The sequence below is a fragment of the Pristiophorus japonicus genome, unplaced genomic scaffold, assembly GCF_044704955.1.
Source record: "Pristiophorus japonicus isolate sPriJap1 unplaced genomic scaffold, sPriJap1.hap1 HAP1_SCAFFOLD_29, whole genome shotgun sequence".
Classification (NCBI taxonomy): Eukaryota; Metazoa; Chordata; class Chondrichthyes; family Pristiophoridae; genus Pristiophorus; species Pristiophorus japonicus.
This window is the reverse complement of record NW_027252668.1, coordinates 97,163-113,077: the sequence shown is the minus strand read 5'-3', so window position 1 is coordinate 113,077 and position 15,915 is coordinate 97,163. Positions and strand designations below refer to the sequence as shown.

The window sequence follows — 15,915 nt, the reverse complement described above, 5'->3', positions numbered from 1 at the left end:
AAAGGAGATTCTAATGGTGCATAAGAAATAGGTGCAGGAGTCGGCCATTTGGCCCCTCGAGCCTGCTCCACCATTCAATATCATGGCTGATCTGATCTTAGCCTCAACTCCTACCCTGCCCGTTCTCCATACCTCACGACTCCCTTATCGCTCAACAGTCTATCTCCACCTTAAATGCATTCAATGACTCAGCTTCCACAGCTTACTGCAGTAGATTCATGACCCTCAAAGAAATTCCTCTTCTCCGTTTTAAATGGGTGACCCCCTATTCGGAAACTATGCCCCCTAGTGCTAGATTCCTGGGGTATGGAGTGAAAGCAGGAAAGGGGTACTGAGGTGAATGATCAGCCATGATCTTATCGAATGGTGGTGCTGGCTTGAAGGGCCGAATGGCCAACTCCTGCACCTATTTTCTATGTATTCCATGAGGGGAGACATCTTCTCAGTAGCTACCCTGTCAAACCCTCAATCTTCTGGCGCCGAAATCCTGGCCTCCCTATGGCGTGTACGGATCTGGGAAAACATCACAAAAAACAGCTTTTCCGATCTGTCAAGCTCTGGCTTAACAGATCATCCATATCCCCACAGCCAGGACATTCACCTGGGCAAGATTGCGATATTTACCCATCTCTTGCTCAGCGAATGTCCTGAAAACTCTTGCGGCTGGTAAAAGCAGACGTATAGCCTACTTTTACCAGCTTAAGAGTTTTAAAACACACAAAAACATATAAAAATAAAATTAAAAAAAATTTTTTCATGTTTAAAAACTCTGCCTATTAAGTTTTATTAAACCATAATGAAAAACTTTTAAAAAATTGGAAAAATGTACTTTTTTCTGAGACATTTATTAACTTTAATTTAATGTTAAATAAGTGATTTTTTCCCCCTTTTAAAAAAAAATTGTTTTGGTGTTGGAGGAGTGTTTCTCAATCATAATGAGAACACCGACTGACAGAGTTTCCATTATTATGACTGATTCCTGGGATGGGGGGATTGTCCTATGAGGAGGGACTGAGTAGATTCTCTAGAATTTAGAAGAATGAGGTAATTTCATTGAAACATACAAAATTCTGAGGGGGATTGACAGGGTAGATGCAGGGAGGATGTTTCCCCCCCGGGCTGGGGAGTCTAGAACCAGGGGTCACAGTCTCAGGATAAAGGGTTGGCAATTTCAGACTGAGATGAGGAGAAACTTCTTCACTCAGAGGGTGGTGAACCTGTGGAATTCCCTGCCCCAGAGGGCTGTGGAGGCTCCGTCTTTGAGTATATTCAAGGCTGAGATCAATGGATAGATCTTTGTACACTGAATCAAGGGGATATGACGGGGAAAGTGGAGTTGAGGTTGAAGATCAGCTGTGATCTTATTGAACGGTGGAGCAGGCTCGAGGGGCCGAATGTCCTACTCCTGCTCCTATTTCTTACATATCCCTTAATATTCAAACATCGATCTATCTCGGTCTTGAATATACTCAACGACTGAGCCCGCGTATCCCTCTGGGGCAGAGAATTCCAGAGATTCACCACCCTCTGAGTGAAGAAGTTTCTCCTCATCTCAGTCCTAAACGGCCGACCCCTTATCCTGAGACTGTGTGACCCCTGGTTCTAGACTCCCCAGCCCGGGGGGGGGGGGAAACATCCTCCCTGCATCTACCCTGTCAGAATGTTGTATGTTTCAATGAGATCCCCTCTCATTCTTCTAAACTCTGGAGAATATAGGCCTAGTCTGCTCAATCTCTCCCCATAGGACAATCCCCCCATCCCAGGAATCAATCTGGTGAACCTTCGTTGCACTCCCTCTGTGGGAAGTATATCCTTCCTTCGGTCAGGAGAACAGAACTGTACACAGTACGCCAGGTGTGGTCTCACCAGGGCCCGATATAACTGTAGCAAGCCGTCGTTACTCTTGCGTTCTTATGAATGGATGGAGGCAGCACTCCTTCGGTAACGCGCTCGAACGGATTCGAACCCCCCGGCCGGCCGGCTGGCTGCAAGGAAGAAGAGGGCTGCCGACTGAGCCAAGCCCTGCGGACTCGAGGAGAGGTTTGGGCGGCAGGTGAAGAGGCGAGGGGTGGGGGGCAGGCAGTCAGGAAACGCAGACATTTTATGAAAAGCAGTGGACTGTTTATTAGGTTACAGATGATTTTTATTTCTCTCTTTGCCCTCAGCCCGTTCCCCCCCGACCCCGTGCAATCCAAACCGGAGAAGCCTCTCCCCCCGCTCCCTCCAATAATTCACCAACCTCCCCGGTGCGCCACAACACCGCGGCCACAGTGCGATCTCAGGGAAGGCACCCGCCTTCAAACGTTGCAAGCTCCTCCCTCAGATCCTTCCGTCGCCCCCTTTCTCTCGCTCTCTCTCTCTCCAGGGACCTTGACACTTGACCCTTCAAAATGGCCGCTCAGAGGCAGCCATTGTTCCTGCCGTGGCATCACAGCAGGGATCAGCGGAGAGTCTCATCTCGCAGGAAAGTCGCGAGTGGCCGAGATGAATCAGCTGCCTCCCCCAACGAGGAATGATCTTTCGGTGGGGAGCGCTGCAGACCGGGACAGACGTTAAGTGTGCATTCGACACAGTGCCCGACAGAGGCGGTGTGGGACTAACAGCATCACCCGGGGCCGATTTAATTCAACTGGGATTTAGAGCTGTGGGAGGGCTTGGAGCAAGGAAGCAAGAAAGCCTGTGAGGACACTGCTCTTACCTTGTAACCTCCCCCTCCTCCCTCTCAATCCTTTGTCGTATGCCCCTCATTCCCTCAGGAATCCTGTGGCCCAGCAAAAACTGTGTGCCCTCCCCACCGCCCCCACTTCACTCCTCCCGAGATGCCGCATTACTGCAGGGGTGCCAGGCGTGCCTCTGGGGCCACTCCAGAGCAGCGACAGGATATTCGGCAACAGGGGCAGCACTCCACGCCCTCGGGGCTCAGCATCACAACGCGGGCACTTTTCAGTAGAGCAAGTGCAGAGGAACCGTGAAGGTAACCCGGGGCTCAGTCCCACACCGGGCGAGATTGGCGAGAACTCTGCACTAGGCCGAAGACGGAGCCTGAGCCTTTCCCGCACTGTGTGTTTTGGGGCTCAGTCCCACACCGGGTGTGATTGGCTAACTCAGCACAGGGTCGGGGATGGAGCCTGAGCCTTTCCCGCACTGTGTGTTTTGGGGCTCAGTCCCACACCGGGTGTGATTGGCTAACTCAGCACAGGGTTAGGCCGAGCACAGAGCCTGAGGCCTTTCCTGCTGTGTGTGAGGCTCAGTCCCACACCGGGTGTGAGATCAGGCTAACTCAGCACTAGGCCGAGCACAGAGCTTGAGGCCTTTCCTGCTGTGTGTGAGAGGCTCAGTCCCACACCGGGTGTGAGATCAGGCTAACTCAGCACTAGGCCGAGCACAGAGCCTGAGGCCTTTCCTGCTGTGTGTGAGGCTCAGTCCCACACCGGGTGTGAGATCAGGCTAACTCAGCACTAGGCCGAGCACAGAGCCTGAGGCCTTTCCTGCTGTGTGTGAGGCTCAGTCCCACACCGGGTGTGAGATCAGGCTAACTCAGCACTAGGCCGAGCACAGAGCCTGAGGCCTTTCCTGCTGTGTGTGAGGCTCAGTCCCACACCGGGGGTGAGATCAGGCTAACTCAGCACTAGGCCGAGAACAGAGCCTGGGCTTTATCTTGGGATCGCACACTTCCCAACTATGGGGGAGAAAAGCTGTAGAACAGGGGGAACACACGCCGCCACGTGGGAGACAGGAGAGAACAAAAGATGTTGGTACGTGTAAAAAGATCTCACTAAAGCGGTTGAGGAGAGCAGGCCTCTCCGACAGAGAAAGGAATCATCCCGGCACTTCAGGAGGCGAAGGCCGGGCTTGTATAAATAGGACCCGATGGATTTTGTATTAAAAATAACCAGTGCACAGCCGACAATCCCTCCCGCCCCACCATTTCAAGTATTAAACGTTCGACAGGCGTACAAAGAGCCCTCGGCGGCTAACGCCAGTTAGGCTCCAACTTCCGCAGCTTCAAGGTGGACGGCACTGGCTGGGGTGTGGGGCTGCTCTCGGCCTCCGCTGGGCTGAACAACATCCTCCCTCGGTGATTGAACAGGTAGAACGATGGGTGGTTCCTCATTGTCTCAAACGTTCTGGGAAAGGGAGAGCCGGGGGGGGGGGTGCGGGGAGTGAGGGAGAGAGAGGGGGGGGGGCAGAGAGAGAGAGAGGGGGGGCAGCGAGAGAGAGAGGGGGGGCAGCGAGAGAGAGAGGGGGGGCAGCGAGAGAGAGAGGGGGGGCAGCGAGAGAGAGAGGGGGGGCAGCGAGAGAGAGAGGGGGGGCAGCGAGAGAGAGAGGGGGGGCAGCGAGAGAGAGAGGGGGGGCAGCGAGAGAGAGAGGGGGGGCAGCGAGAGAGAGAGGGGGGGCAGCGAGAGAGAGAGGGGGGGCAGCGAGAGAGAGAGGGGGGGCAGCGAGAGAGAGAGGGGGGGCAGCGAGAGAGAGAGGGGGGGCAGCGAGAGAGAGAGGGGGGGCAGCGAGAGAGAGAGGGGGGGCAGCGAGAGAGAGAGGGGGGGCAGCGAGAGAGAGAGGGGGGGCAGCGAGAGAGAGAGGGGGGGCAGCGAGAGAGAGAGGGGGGGCAGCGAGAGAGAGAGGGGGGGCAGCGAGAGAGAGAGGGGGGGGCAGCGAGAGAGAGAGAGAGAGGGGGGCAGCGAGAGAGAGAGAGAGAGGGGGGCAGCGAGAGAGAGAGAGAGAGGGGGGCAGCGAGAGAGAGAGAGAGAGGGGGGCAGCGAGAGAGAGAGAGAGAGGGGGGCAGAGAGAGAGAGAGGGGGGCAGCGAGAGAGAGGGGGGGGGCAGCGAGAGAGAGAGGGGGGGGCAGCGAGAGAGAGAGAGAGAGAGGGGGGGGCAGAGAGAGAGAGAGGGGGGGGCAGCGAGAGAGAGGGGGGGGCAGCGAGAGAGAGAGAGAGAGAGGGGGGGGCAGAGAGAGAGAGAGAGGGGGGCAGCGAGAGAGAGAGAGAGAGGGGGGCAGCGAGAGAGAGAGAGAGGGGGGCAGCGAGAGAGAGAGAGAGAGGGGGGCAGTGAGAGAGAGAGAGAGGGGGGCAGCGAGAGAGAGAGAGAGAGGGGGGCAGCGAGAGAGAGAGAGAGAGAGGGGGGGGCAGAGAGAGAGAGAGGGGGGGGCAGCAAGAGAGAGGGGGGGGGCAGCGAGAGAGAGAGGGGGGGGCAGCAAGAGAGAGGGGGGGGCAGCAAGAGAGAGAGGGGGGGGCAGCAAGAGAGAGGGGGGGGGCAGCGAGAGAGGGGGGGGGCAGCGAGAGAGAGGGGGGGGGCAGCGAGAGAGAGAGGGGGGGCAGCGAGAGAGAGAGGGGGGGGCAGCGAGAGAGAGAGAGAGCGGGGGGGGGGGGGGGAAGAGACGGCGAGAGAGAGGGGTGGATGGCGAGTGAGAGAAATTGAAAGAGAAAGGATGAGTGCGAATGAATGAAAGGTGTAAGGGGCAGGGTTGGAAAGAGGGCAGAGAAAGGGTTAATGAAAGAAGAGGCAGGTAGGGAGCAAAGGGCCAAGAAAGTGAGAGAGGGAGAGAGAATGAAACAAAAAGATAAGCGGTCAGCTCAAAACAATCAATTCAGCCACTACACTGTCCCATCAAACACTCCCAGGGCAGGTACAGGGGGTTAGATACAGAGTAAAGCTCCCTCTACACTGTCCCATCAAACACTCCCAGGGCAGGTACAGCACGGGTTAGATACAGAGTAAAGCTCCCTCTACACTGTCCCATCAAACACTCCCAGGGCAGGTACAGGGGGTTAGATACAGAGTAAAGCTCCCTCTACACTGTCCCATCAAACACTCCCAGGGCAGGTACAGCACGGGTTAGATACAGAGTAAAGCTCCCTCTACACTGTCCCATCAAACACTCCCAGGGCAGGTACAGGGGGTTAGATACAGAGTAAAGCTCCCTCTACACTGTCCCATCAAACACTCCCAGGGCAGGTACAGCAAGGGTTAGATACAGAGTAAAGCTCCCTCTACACTGTCCCATCAAACACTCCCAGGGCAGGTACAGCACGGGTTAGATACAGAGTAAAGCTCCCTCTACACTGTCCCATCAAACACTCCCAGGGCAGGTACAGCACGGGGTTAGATACAGAGTAAAGCTCCCTCTACACTGTCCCATCAAACACTCCCAGGGCAGGTACAGGGGGTTAGATACAGAGTAAAGCTCCCTCTACACTGTCCCATCAAACACTCCCAGCGCAGGTACAGGGGGTTAGATACAGAGTAAAGCTCCCTCTACACTGTCCTGTCAAACACTCCCAGGGCAGGTACAGCACGGGGTTAGATACAGAGTAAAGCTCCCTCTACACTGTCCTGTCAAACACTCCCAGGGCAGGTACAGCACGGGTTAGATACAGAGTAAAGCTCCCTCTACACTGTCCTGTCAAACACTCCCAGGGCAGGTACAGCACGGGTTAGATACAGAGTAAAGCTCCCTCTACACTGTCCTGTCAAACACTCCCAGGGCAGGTACAGCACGGGTTAGATACAGAGTAAAGCTCCCTCTACACTGCCCCATTAAACACTCCCAGGGCAGCTCGTGGACACAATTTGAAACGAGACAAGAGATAAAAATGAATCCACCTACTTGTTTTTGAGCTCCGAGGTAGCATCCATATCTTTGAACTCCCCCGCTATGTGAACTATTCCGTAACAGGTAACTACAAATGCCAAAAGAGTTTGAAGAACTATCTGTGAAGGCAGAATGGAGGACCCGTGATGGTTAACAATATGACCTGGCGTTTTCGAACAGTTCTGCACCCTTGTAAATGCTCTGCACGCAAGGAACTCCTTTTGAAGTGCAGCCACTGTTCTGAACAGGCGTGGCAGCCATTTTGCACAAGACACGATCCCAGAAGGAGTAAATGGGAACAATGAGAAGACTGAGCAGTGTAGAAGAACAGAGGGACCTTGGAGAGCAGGTCCACAGATCCCTGAAGGTAGCAGGCCAGGTGGATAAGGTGGTTAAGAAGGCATACGGAATACTTGCCTTTATTAGCCGAGGCATAGAATACAAGAGCAGGGAGGTTATGCTTGAACTGTATAAAACACTGGTTAGGCCACAGCTGGAGTACTGCGTGCAGTTCTGGTCACCACATTACAGGAAGGACGTGATTGCACTGGAGAGGGTACAGAGGAGATTTACGAGGATGTTGCCTGGACTGGAGAATTTTAGCGATGAGGACAGATTGGATAGGCTGGTGTTGTTTTCCTTGGAACAGAGGAGGCTGAGGGAAGACCTTACTGAGGTGTATAAAATTATGAGGGGCCTGGATAGAGTGGATAAGATGGACCTGTTTCCCTTAGCAGAGGGGTTAACAACCAGGGGGCATAGATTTAAAGTAATTGTGGGGAGGTTTAGAGGGGATTTGAGGGGAAATGTCTTCACCCAGAGGGTGGTGGGGGTCTGGAACTCACGGCCTGAAAGGGTGGTAGAGGCAGAAACCCTCACCACATTTAAAAAGTACCTGGATGTGCACTTGAAGTGCTGTAACCTGCAGGGCTACGGACCTAGAGCTGGAAAGTGGGATTAGGCTGGGTAGCTCTTTGTCGGCCGGTGCGGACACGGTGGGCCGAAATGGCCTCCGTCCGTGCTGTAAACTTCTGTGATTCGATGAGCAGGTAATTTGTTCCATTCCCAGTGAGGGTAAATGAGCAAGGAGTGACTGAATAATTACATCTGCAGGCAGTGTTCAGCGCAAGCCATGGCTCAGCGAGTAGCACCCTTGCCTGTGAGTCAGAAGGTTGTGGGTTCGAGACCCACTGTGGAGACTTGAGCACAGAAAAAAAATCATCTATGCTGACACTCCAGTGCAGTGGCGTGGGAGTGCTGCACTGTCGGAGGTGCCGTCTTGTGGATGAGACGTTAAACCGAGGCCCCGCCTGCTCTCTCAGGTGGACGGAAAAGATCCCATAAGGCCACGATTGGAAGAGGAGGAGGGGGGAGGGGCCAATATTTATCGCTCAATCAACAGCATAAACAGATTATCTGGCCATTATCACATTGCTATTTGTGGGAGCTTGCTGTGTGCAAATTGCTTTCCGCGATTCCAACATTACATCAGTGACTACACTCCAAAAGCACTTCATTGACTGGAAAGTGCTTTGGAATGTCCTATGAAAGGCACTTCAGAAATGCAAGTTTTAAATTTAAGGGGAGGGGGGGGCATGGACTGACTGAGTTTGGGGGGGTTTATACATACCCGGGAGTGAGTTACAGACTGGAATCTAATCGAGGGGTTTATATATAGAATAACAGATACCCGGGAATGAGTTACAGGCTGGAATCTAATCGAAGGGTTCGGGGTGTTTATATATAGAATAACAGATACCCGGGAGTGAGTTACAGGCTGGAATCTAATCGTGGGGTTCAGGGGGTTTATATATAGAATAACAGATACCCGGGAGTGAGTTACAGGCTGGAATCTAATCGAAGGGTTCGGGGTGTTTATATATAGAATAACAGATACCCGGGAGTGAGTTACAGACTGGAATCTAATCGAGGGGTTTATATATAGAATAACAGATACCCGGGAGTGAGTTACAGACTGGAATCTAATCGAGGGGTTTATATATAGAATAACAGATACCCGGGAATGAGTTACAGGCTGGAATCTAATCGAAGGGTTCGGGGTGTTTATATATAGAATAACAGATACCCGGGAGTGAGTTACAGGCTGGAATCTAATCGAAGGGTTCGGGGTGTTTATATATAGAATAACAGATACCCGGGAGTGAGTTACAGACTGGAATCTAATCGAGGGGTTTATATATAGAATAACAGATACCCGGGAGTGAGTTACAGACTGGAATCTAATCGAGGGGTTTATATATAGAATAACAGATACCCGGGAATGAGTTACAGGCTGGAATCTAATCGAAGGGTTCGGGGTGTTTATATATAGAATAACGGATACCCGGGAGTGAGTTACAGGCTGGAATCTAATCGTGGGGTTCAGGGGGTTTATATATAGAATAACAGATACCCGGGAGTGAGTTACAGGCTGGAATCTAATCGAAGGGTTCGGGGGGGGTTATATATAGAATAACAGATACCCGGGAGTGAGTTACAGGCTGGAATCTAATCGAAGGGTTCAGGGTGTTTATATATCGAATAACGGATACCCGGGAGTGAGTTATAGGCTGGAATCTAATCGTGGGGTCCTGGGGGGTTTATATATAGAACGGATACCCGGGAGTGAGTTACAGGCTGGAATCTAATCGAAGGGTCCTGGGGGGGTTTATATATAGAATAACAGATACCCGGGAGTGAGTTACAGGCTGGAATCTAATCGAAGGGTCCTGGGGGGTTTATATATAGAATAACAGATACCCGGGAGTGAGTTACAGGCTGGAATCTAATCGAGGGGTTCGGGGGGTTTATATATAGAATAACAGATACCCGGGAGTGAGTTACAGGCTGGAATCTAATCGAGGGGTTCGGGGGGTTTATATATAGAATAACAGATACCTGGGAGTGAGTTACAGGCTGGAATCTAAGAGGATTTTTTGGGGAGATGTGGGCAGGGGGGGGCGTTAAATATATAGAATAGGAAAGATATGATTGCACTGGAGAGGGTACAGAGGAGATTTACGAGGATGTTGCCGGGACTGGAGAATTTTAGCGATGAGGACAGATTGGAGAGGCTGGGGTTGTTTTCCTTGGAACAGAGGAGGCTGAGGGGAGACCTGATTGAGGTGTATAAAATTATGAGGGGCCTGGATAGAGTGGATAGGAAGGACCTGTTTCCCTTGGCAGAGGGGTCAACAACCAGGGGGCATAGATTTAAAGTAACTGGGGGGAGGTTTAGAGGGGATTTGAGGGGAAATGTCTTCACCCAGAGGGTGGTGGGGGTCTGGAACTCACGGCCTGAAAGGGTGGTAGAGGCAGAAACCCTCACCACATTTAAAAAGTACCTGGATGTGCACTTGAAGTGCTGTAACCTGCAGGGCTACGGACCGGGAGCTGGGAAGTGGGATTAGGCCGGGTAGCTCTTTGTCGGCCGGCGCGGACACGATGGGCCGAAATGGCCTCTTTCCGTGCCGTATTTCACCCTGATTCCATGACGGTGTACTTACATCTACAGGCAGTGTCTCGTTCTCTTTCTCGGTCAACCTCATGTACGATCGATCTGGAAAAGAAAAGGACGTCAGAGCGAAGGAGGCGGCTGCACTCTTGCCTGGTTGAGCGCGGGATGCGAGTGAGGGAGTGGGTGGGGGCCTTTGATGGGGGCAGGGGGGGGGTGCCCGGGTTGCAGCTTGCCCGCCATGTCGAAGAGATGCTGGCCACCAGCTCTCAGTTCCAGTATTTTCTCTGTGAATGTGTGGATTGGCGGGGGGGGGGGGGGGTGGGGGGGGGAGGCCGGGGCCATTGGAGGGGGCAGCGCGTGCTCTGCAGGAGGGCGACGGCTACGAAGCCGGGTCGCTGACTGCCGTGCGGGCAGGCACAGCAGGAGGGGCGAAGGAGCGGCGAGAGTCCGTAGAGGGAAGTGTGCCGGGGCTCAGGAGAGGCGCGAGTCTGGGGCCCAGGGGGCAGCACGGGCCCAGCCCACACTGTGTGCGATATGTGCGCGCACTGGGTCCGTGCAGCAGAGCAGGTCTCCAGTCGTCCTGGTTAACCCTTGCCCCTGGACCAAGGCCGAGCTCCGTCAAGCCCCGTGTGGTGGCTGGTGTGCAACGGTCACCCCACGTTAAAAAAATCCACGCACAGGTATCTTCCACCCCTTCAACGATGTCGTTCGGGATCCGGGAATATTAGGTCTTTCATTGAAACACCCGTGAACTCATCCCTTTTTGGCGTGGAAGCAAGTCACGAGGGAATGCCTATGATGATGTTGTTCCAGTACAAACCCACTACCCCACCCCCGCTCGCCCCACGTTGCCTCCTGGTGAATGTGGAAGGCCTCTGTCTGCCTGACGATCGGCAGCGAGCGAGAGAGAGGCCCTGTTCCCGCGTGCCCGCCCTGTCGCGAGGCTGACTGGGCAGCCGTGAGCAGCAGCAGTGGTGGCAGCCCTGAGCAATGCTCAAGCCCTTGGCCCAGGTGGAAGGGAGGCACCCAGCCCCTGCTCCTCGAGAAAGCCTCGTGCCTTTGAGCACAGGAGGCCTCAGGCTCCAGCCCTGGTCAAGCAGCCGATAGGACTGAGCGCACAAACACAGAAGGGCCCAGACCACATCCCACCAGCCTCGTGCTGTCAGCAGGGCTCGGGGAGGCAATGGTCCCAGGCCTGGGGGTGGAAATAATAGCAAGGGTTCCCAGCTCCTGATCACGGTCATTGCCTTCCCCCCATTAGCGCTCCGACGCGTATACACTCGACAAGCGCATCGACGCTAGGGATGTTGGCCTGGTCGAGGACGCCAACGTTGGTGCGTCTGTCCTCCCAGGGGATTTGCAGGATATTGCCGAGACATCGCTGGTGTTATTTCTCCAGCGACTCGAGGTGTCTCCTGTACATGGTCCAAGTCTCTGAGCCCTGCAGGAGGGCGGGTATTACCACAGCCCTGTATTGAAGCGCTGACCACATTTGATCAGCTCCGCTGGGCGAGCCACATTGCTCCCATGCCCCGACACGAGACTCCCAAAGCAAGCCGCTCGACTCGGAACTTCTACACGGCAAGCGAGCCCCAGGCGGGCAGAGGAAACGTTACAAGGGACCACCCTCAAAGCCCTCCCTGATAAAGTGCAACATCCCCACCGACACCTGGGAGTCCCTGGCCAAAGACCAGTCCGCCCTAAGTGGAGGAAGTGCATCCGGGAGGGTGCTGAGCACCTCGAGTCTCGTCGCCGAGAGCCAAGTGCAGGCAGCGGAAGGAGCATGCAGCAAACCTGTCCCACCCACCCCTTCCCTCAACGTCTATCTGTCCCACCTGTGACAGGGACTGTGGTTGTCGTATTGGACTGTTCAGCCACCGAAGGACGCATTTTAAGAGTGGAAGTAAGTCTTCCTCGATTCCGAGGGACTGCCTTGGACTAGCTTCCGGCCAAGATGGCCGCCCGCCTGGGCTGACATGTGACTGACTGGCGAAGGGAGGGGGGGGGGGGGGGGCAGAGACCGCCTGCCACAGCGAGAGCAAGCGGGCGGAGGGGGAAAAAAATAAATAAATCGGAGCAGGGGTGGGCTTGTACTTACGCTGGGCCGCGGAGAAGGCAGCATGTGCCAGAGCGAAGAGTCCCACTCCCACCAGGCCCTTCCAGACGGACAACGGCATGGCTTTTCACCACAAGCCTCCCGGGCACGCACGCTCGCTCGATGCTTTGGACCTGCCGGGTACAGCAAAAGGAACGGTTTAACCACCCGCGGGAACGGACTGGGCCCCGAAAGTATCCTCTCGCTTCGATCTGTCGCCAGGGACTTGAGCGCATAAATCTAGGCCGACGGTCCAGTGCAGTCCCGAGGGAGCGCCGCACTGTCGGAGGGGCAGCACCGAGGGAGTGTCAGCACCGAGGGAGCGCCGCACTGTCGGAGGGGCAGTACTGAGGGAGTGTCAGCACCGAGGGAGCGCCGCACTGTCGGAGGGGCGGTACTGAGGGAGTGCCGCATTGTCAGAGGGGCAGTACTGAGTTAGCGCTGCACTGTCGGAGGGGCAGTACTGAGGGAGTGCTGCACTGTTGGAGGGGCCGTACTGAGGGAGCGCCGCACTGTCGGAGGGGCAGTACTGAGGGAGTGCTGCACTGTCGGAGGGGCAGTACTGAGGGAGCGCTGCACTGTCGGAGGGGCCGTACTGAGGGAGCGCCGCACTGTCGGAGGGGCAGTACTGAGGGAATGCTGCACTGTTGGAGGGGCCGTACTGAGGGAGCGCCGCACTGTCGGAGGGGCAGTACTGAGGGAGTGCCGCACTGTCGGAGGGGCAGTACTGAGGGAGTGCCGCACTGTCGGAGGGGCAGTACTGAGTTAGCGCTGCACTGTTGGAGGGGCAGTACTGAGGGAGTGCTGCACTGTCGGAGGGGCAGTACTGAGTTAGCGCTGCACTGTTGGAGGGGCCGTACTGAGGGAGCGCCGCACTGTCGGAGGGGCAGTACTGAGGGAGTGCCGCACTGTCGGAGGGGCAGTACTGAGGGAGTGCTGCACTGTCGGAGGGGCAGTACTGAGTTAGCGCTGCACTGTCGGAGGGGCAGTACTGAGTTAGCGCTGCACTGTTGGAGGGGCCGTACTGAGGGAGCGCCGCACTGTCGGAGGTGACGTCTTTCGGTGGATATAAAAGATCCCAGGGTAGTATTGCGCCGAAGAGCAGGGGCGTTCTCCCCGGTGTCCTGGGGCCAATATTTATCCCTCAATCGACATCACAAAAACAGATTATTTGATCATTATCACGTTGCTGTGTGTGGGAGCTTGCTGTGCGCAAATTGGCCGCCGTGCTTCCCGCATTACAACAGTGACTGCACTCCAAAAGTACTTCATTGGCTGTGAAGCGCTTTGTGACGTCCGGCGGTCGCGAAAGGCGCTACAGAAATGCACGTCTTTGTTTGGGGAAGAAACCTGCCGTCCTTACCCGGTCTGGCCTACTGATGACTCCAGACTCACACCCAAAGTGGGGGTGTCCGAGCACGCCTCTGAAGTGGCCTCGTGATTAAGCCCCTTGGCTGAGTCAAGCATCGCTTCAAGAATGGCCACTCCCACCTTCTAAAGGGCCAGCTAGGGTTGGGTAAAGAGAGGTCGGTCTTGCCTAAACCTATCCCGAGAATAACAAACTCATTCAGTGCCTGTGATGTGCTTTGGGGCATTTTGACGAGGACATCCATTCTGAAGTTCTCAAATGGATTCAAATTTGAAAACAACATTAAAAAGACTATTGTAAAGACACAAGCATTTCTAGTTTAAAAATCAGAAGCTTGGAGATTAGTAACGGTTAACACCATATTATAATTAAGTATTACAAGTTACTAATTATATCGAGAACTTGAATTGGATGCCTAGATAATTACAGCGTGGTCAGGTTACATAAGACAGCTCCCATTGCAAATCTGGGCAATGCAGTTCCACCACTGGCTCAGGGCCGCCCAAATAAACGTTTCTAAACTTACACATATTTTGAAAGATATACCTCGCTAATATAAAGGAAACCACAGAAATGTGTTTAATTAATGAGTCCTACCAACAATATATATCAAGGCAGCCACTCAAAACAATGCTTATATCGCGAGAGAGTCATATTGCATTAAATGCGAACACATACACTGATAGATATCACATTTATAGAAGCTGGAGTAGTGTCTCCAATTCTGGGCACCGTAGGAAAGATGTGAAGGCCTTCGAGAGGGTGCAGAGGGGATTGACCAGAATGGTACCGGGGATGGGGAACTTCAGTTACATGGGGAGACTGGAGAAGCTGGGGTTGTTCTCCTTAGAACAGAGAAGGTTAAGGGGTGAGTGACCAGAATGGTACCGGGGATGGGGAACTTCAGTTACATGGGGAGACTGGAGAAGCTGGGATTGTTCTCCTTAGAGCAGAGAAGGTTAAGGGGAGAGTGACCAGAATGGTACCGGGGATGGGGAACTTCAGTTACATGGGGAGACTGGAGAAGCTGGGGTTGTTCTCCTTAGAACAGAGAAGGTTAAGGGGAGAGTGACCAGAATGGTACCGGGGATGGGGAACTTCAGTTACATGGGGAGACTGGAGAAGCTGGGATTGTTCTCCTTAGAGCAGAGAAGGTTAAGAGGAGAGTGACCAGAATGGTACCAGGGATGGGGAACTTCAGTTACATGGGGAGACTGGAGAAGCTGGGATTGTTCTCCTTAGAGCAGAGAAGGTTAAGGGGAGAGTGACCAGAATGGTACCAGGGATGGGGAACTTCAGTTACATGGGGAGACTGGAGAAGCTGGGATTGTTCTCCTTCGAGCAGAGAAGGTTAAGGGGAGATTGACCAGAAGGTACCAGGGATGGGGAACTTCAGTTACATGGGGAGACTGGAGAAGCTGGGGTTGTTCTCCTTAGAGCAGAGAAAGTTAAGGGGTCTGGACAGAGTAGAGAGAGAGAAACTGTTCCCATTGGTGGAAGGGTGGAGAACCAGAGGACACAGATTTAAGGTGATTGACAGAAGAACCAAGGGCGACACGAGGAACAACGTATTTACGCAGCGAGTGGTTAGGTTCGGGAATGCACGGCCTGAGAGGGTGGGGGAGGCAGACTCCATCGTGGCTTTCAAAAGGGAGTTGGATAAGTGCCTGAAGGAAAGGGATAAGCAGGGCCATGGGGAGTGGGACTGGCTGAAGTGCTCCTGCAGAGAGCCGACACAGGCTCGAATGGTTGCTGTAACCATTTGCTAATTCTACACACACTGATATAAATATCTCATTAATGGTCACACACACGTCAGCCGTGGCTCAGTGGGTAGCACTTTCGCTGGAGTCAGAAAGTTGTGGGCTGGAGTCCCACTCCAAGGACTTGAGCACAAAATCGAAGCTGACGCTCCCAGTGCAGTGCTGAGAGTGTGCCGCACTGTCGGAGGTGCTGTCTTCAGGATGAGGCATTAAACCGAGGCCCTGTCTGCTCTCTCAGATGGACGTAAAAGATCCCACGGCACTATTTCGAAGAGGAGCAGGGGAGTTATCCCGGATGTCGTGGGGTCAGTATTTATCCCTCAACCAACATCACTAAAAGACGGATTTGCTGGTCATTATCACATTGCTGTTTGTGGGAGCTTGCTGTGCACAAATAAGCTGCCGCGTTTCCTACATTACAAGTGACTAAACCCAAAAGTACTTCATTGGCTGTGAAGTGGTTTGGGAGATCCCGAGGTTGTGAAAAGCAAGTCTTTTCCTCTTTCCACACTGAAATTTATATTACCTTAATGCTCTCACACACATTTATAATAGACCTTTACAATTTAAAATCCAGTGCAATTTAATAGTCCTTTGCAATAGAATATTACTCACATTAATACTCAGTGATATGCCCTTTGC

The 15,915-nt window shown here is 53.8% G+C and overlaps 1 protein-coding gene across 2 annotated transcripts in view; it reads right to left on the bottom strand.

Moving 5' to 3' along the window:
* Window positions 1-3,498: 3,498 nt before the first annotated feature.
* Window positions 3,499-15,915, bottom strand: part of LOC139248313 (ER membrane protein complex subunit 5-like) — a 38,626-nt gene continuing 26,209 nt past the window's right edge. The window contains exons 2-6 of one of the 2 annotated variants that reach the window (XM_070872109.1): window positions 13,505-13,684; window positions 12,145-12,275; window positions 10,096-10,148; window positions 6,605-6,708; window positions 3,499-4,127 (exon numbers count right to left, since the gene is read on the bottom strand). In XM_070872109.1, coding sequence (XP_070728210.1) covers window positions 3,974-4,127; window positions 6,605-6,708; window positions 10,096-10,148; window positions 12,145-12,223 — 390 coding nt within the window. In that variant the 5' untranslated portion in view covers window positions 12,224-12,275; window positions 13,505-13,684 and the 3' untranslated portion in view covers window positions 3,499-3,973. The remainder of the gene's footprint in view (window positions 4,128-6,604; window positions 6,709-10,095; window positions 10,149-12,144; window positions 12,276-13,504; window positions 13,685-15,915) is intronic. The other variant, XM_070872108.1, reaches the window with a different exon arrangement.